Consider the following 1081-nt stretch of genomic DNA (forward strand, 5'->3'; position numbering starts at 1 on the left):
TCACGTTAGTACTATTCAAACAAATATTTAATAAAATTTAGTAAATTTTTTTTCAGTGTCATAGAAAACGACATTATTAAAAATAGCCTCTTCTCTACTTTCGTACATAATATGATTCATAGATATTAAATCACATTTTTATAATTTTAATTAATTTTTTGTTTGTAGGTGTCGTGGATCAAGCGAAAGAACTTATTGTTACACGAACTATTGACCGTAGGACTAACGACATACGCCAATGATGAACGGTTTCAGGCAATTCATTTCCACCATAGCGAAGATTGGACGCTTCAAATAAAATACGTCCAACCAAGGGATGCCGGATTGTATGAATGCCAAGTGTCCACCCATCCGCCCACGAGTATATTTCTGCTCCTTGACGTCGTCGGTAAGAAAAAACTTTTATTACAAAATTATATACTCATATATTTATAACTTTTAATGATTATGACTGGTTCGCTACACCCTTTTATGATATTTTATAAAATATAACATTTTTGTATAATTCAATATTTATGTTCAATATTTATGTCAGTGGATTATACAGTAACTAATTACAATTAATTAAAATTAATTTTAATTTTATTCATATTACACTTTATACATGAACGTATACATAAAGTAACTAGGCTATCTTGATATTTTATTAATTATGAGAGAAGCTGTGATTTTCTCTATTTCAATTATTTCTAAATTTTATGTTTTTGTACAAAAGACTTGGAGGAAACGAGTAATAAATTTTGAATTTGGTTAGGTTAATTAATGAATAATATTTAGATAAATTACTCTTTTTTTTTTAAAGAAGCTTTTAAAAAATAAAAATATTCAGCTTGTGTGTTTACTTTTTGGAATTCTCAATGTCATAATCGTAAAAACTATATAACTGATGTAAAATTATTTCTTTCAACAATAAAATTCAATAAAGTAACATTTGAATTTCGTTTTTCAATATTCTTTTACACGTTTTGGTTTCATTATCTTTATATATTTTTATGTTTTAAGGAGATCCCATCATCTGTTTTATCTATTCAATAGGACTTACACATATACGATTTATGTTATTAATATTACTTATATATAT

At 25.7% G+C, this 1081-nt stretch overlaps 1 protein-coding gene across 1 annotated transcript in view; it reads left to right on the forward strand.

The window, feature by feature from the left end:
* The window catches only part of LOC108694359, a 38920-nt gene that overhangs the window by 30620 nt on the left and 7219 nt on the right, over positions 1-1081 (forward strand). Inside the window, exon 3 of the mRNA XM_018203786.1 lies at positions 169-388. Within this exon, the coding sequence (XP_018059275.1) occupies positions 169-388 (220 nt within the window). The remainder of the gene's footprint in view (positions 1-168; positions 389-1081) is intronic.

Source organism: Atta colombica, unplaced genomic scaffold, assembly GCF_001594045.1.
Source record: "Atta colombica isolate Treedump-2 unplaced genomic scaffold, Acol1.0 scaffold12, whole genome shotgun sequence".
Classification (NCBI taxonomy): Eukaryota; Metazoa; Arthropoda; class Insecta; order Hymenoptera; family Formicidae; genus Atta; species Atta colombica.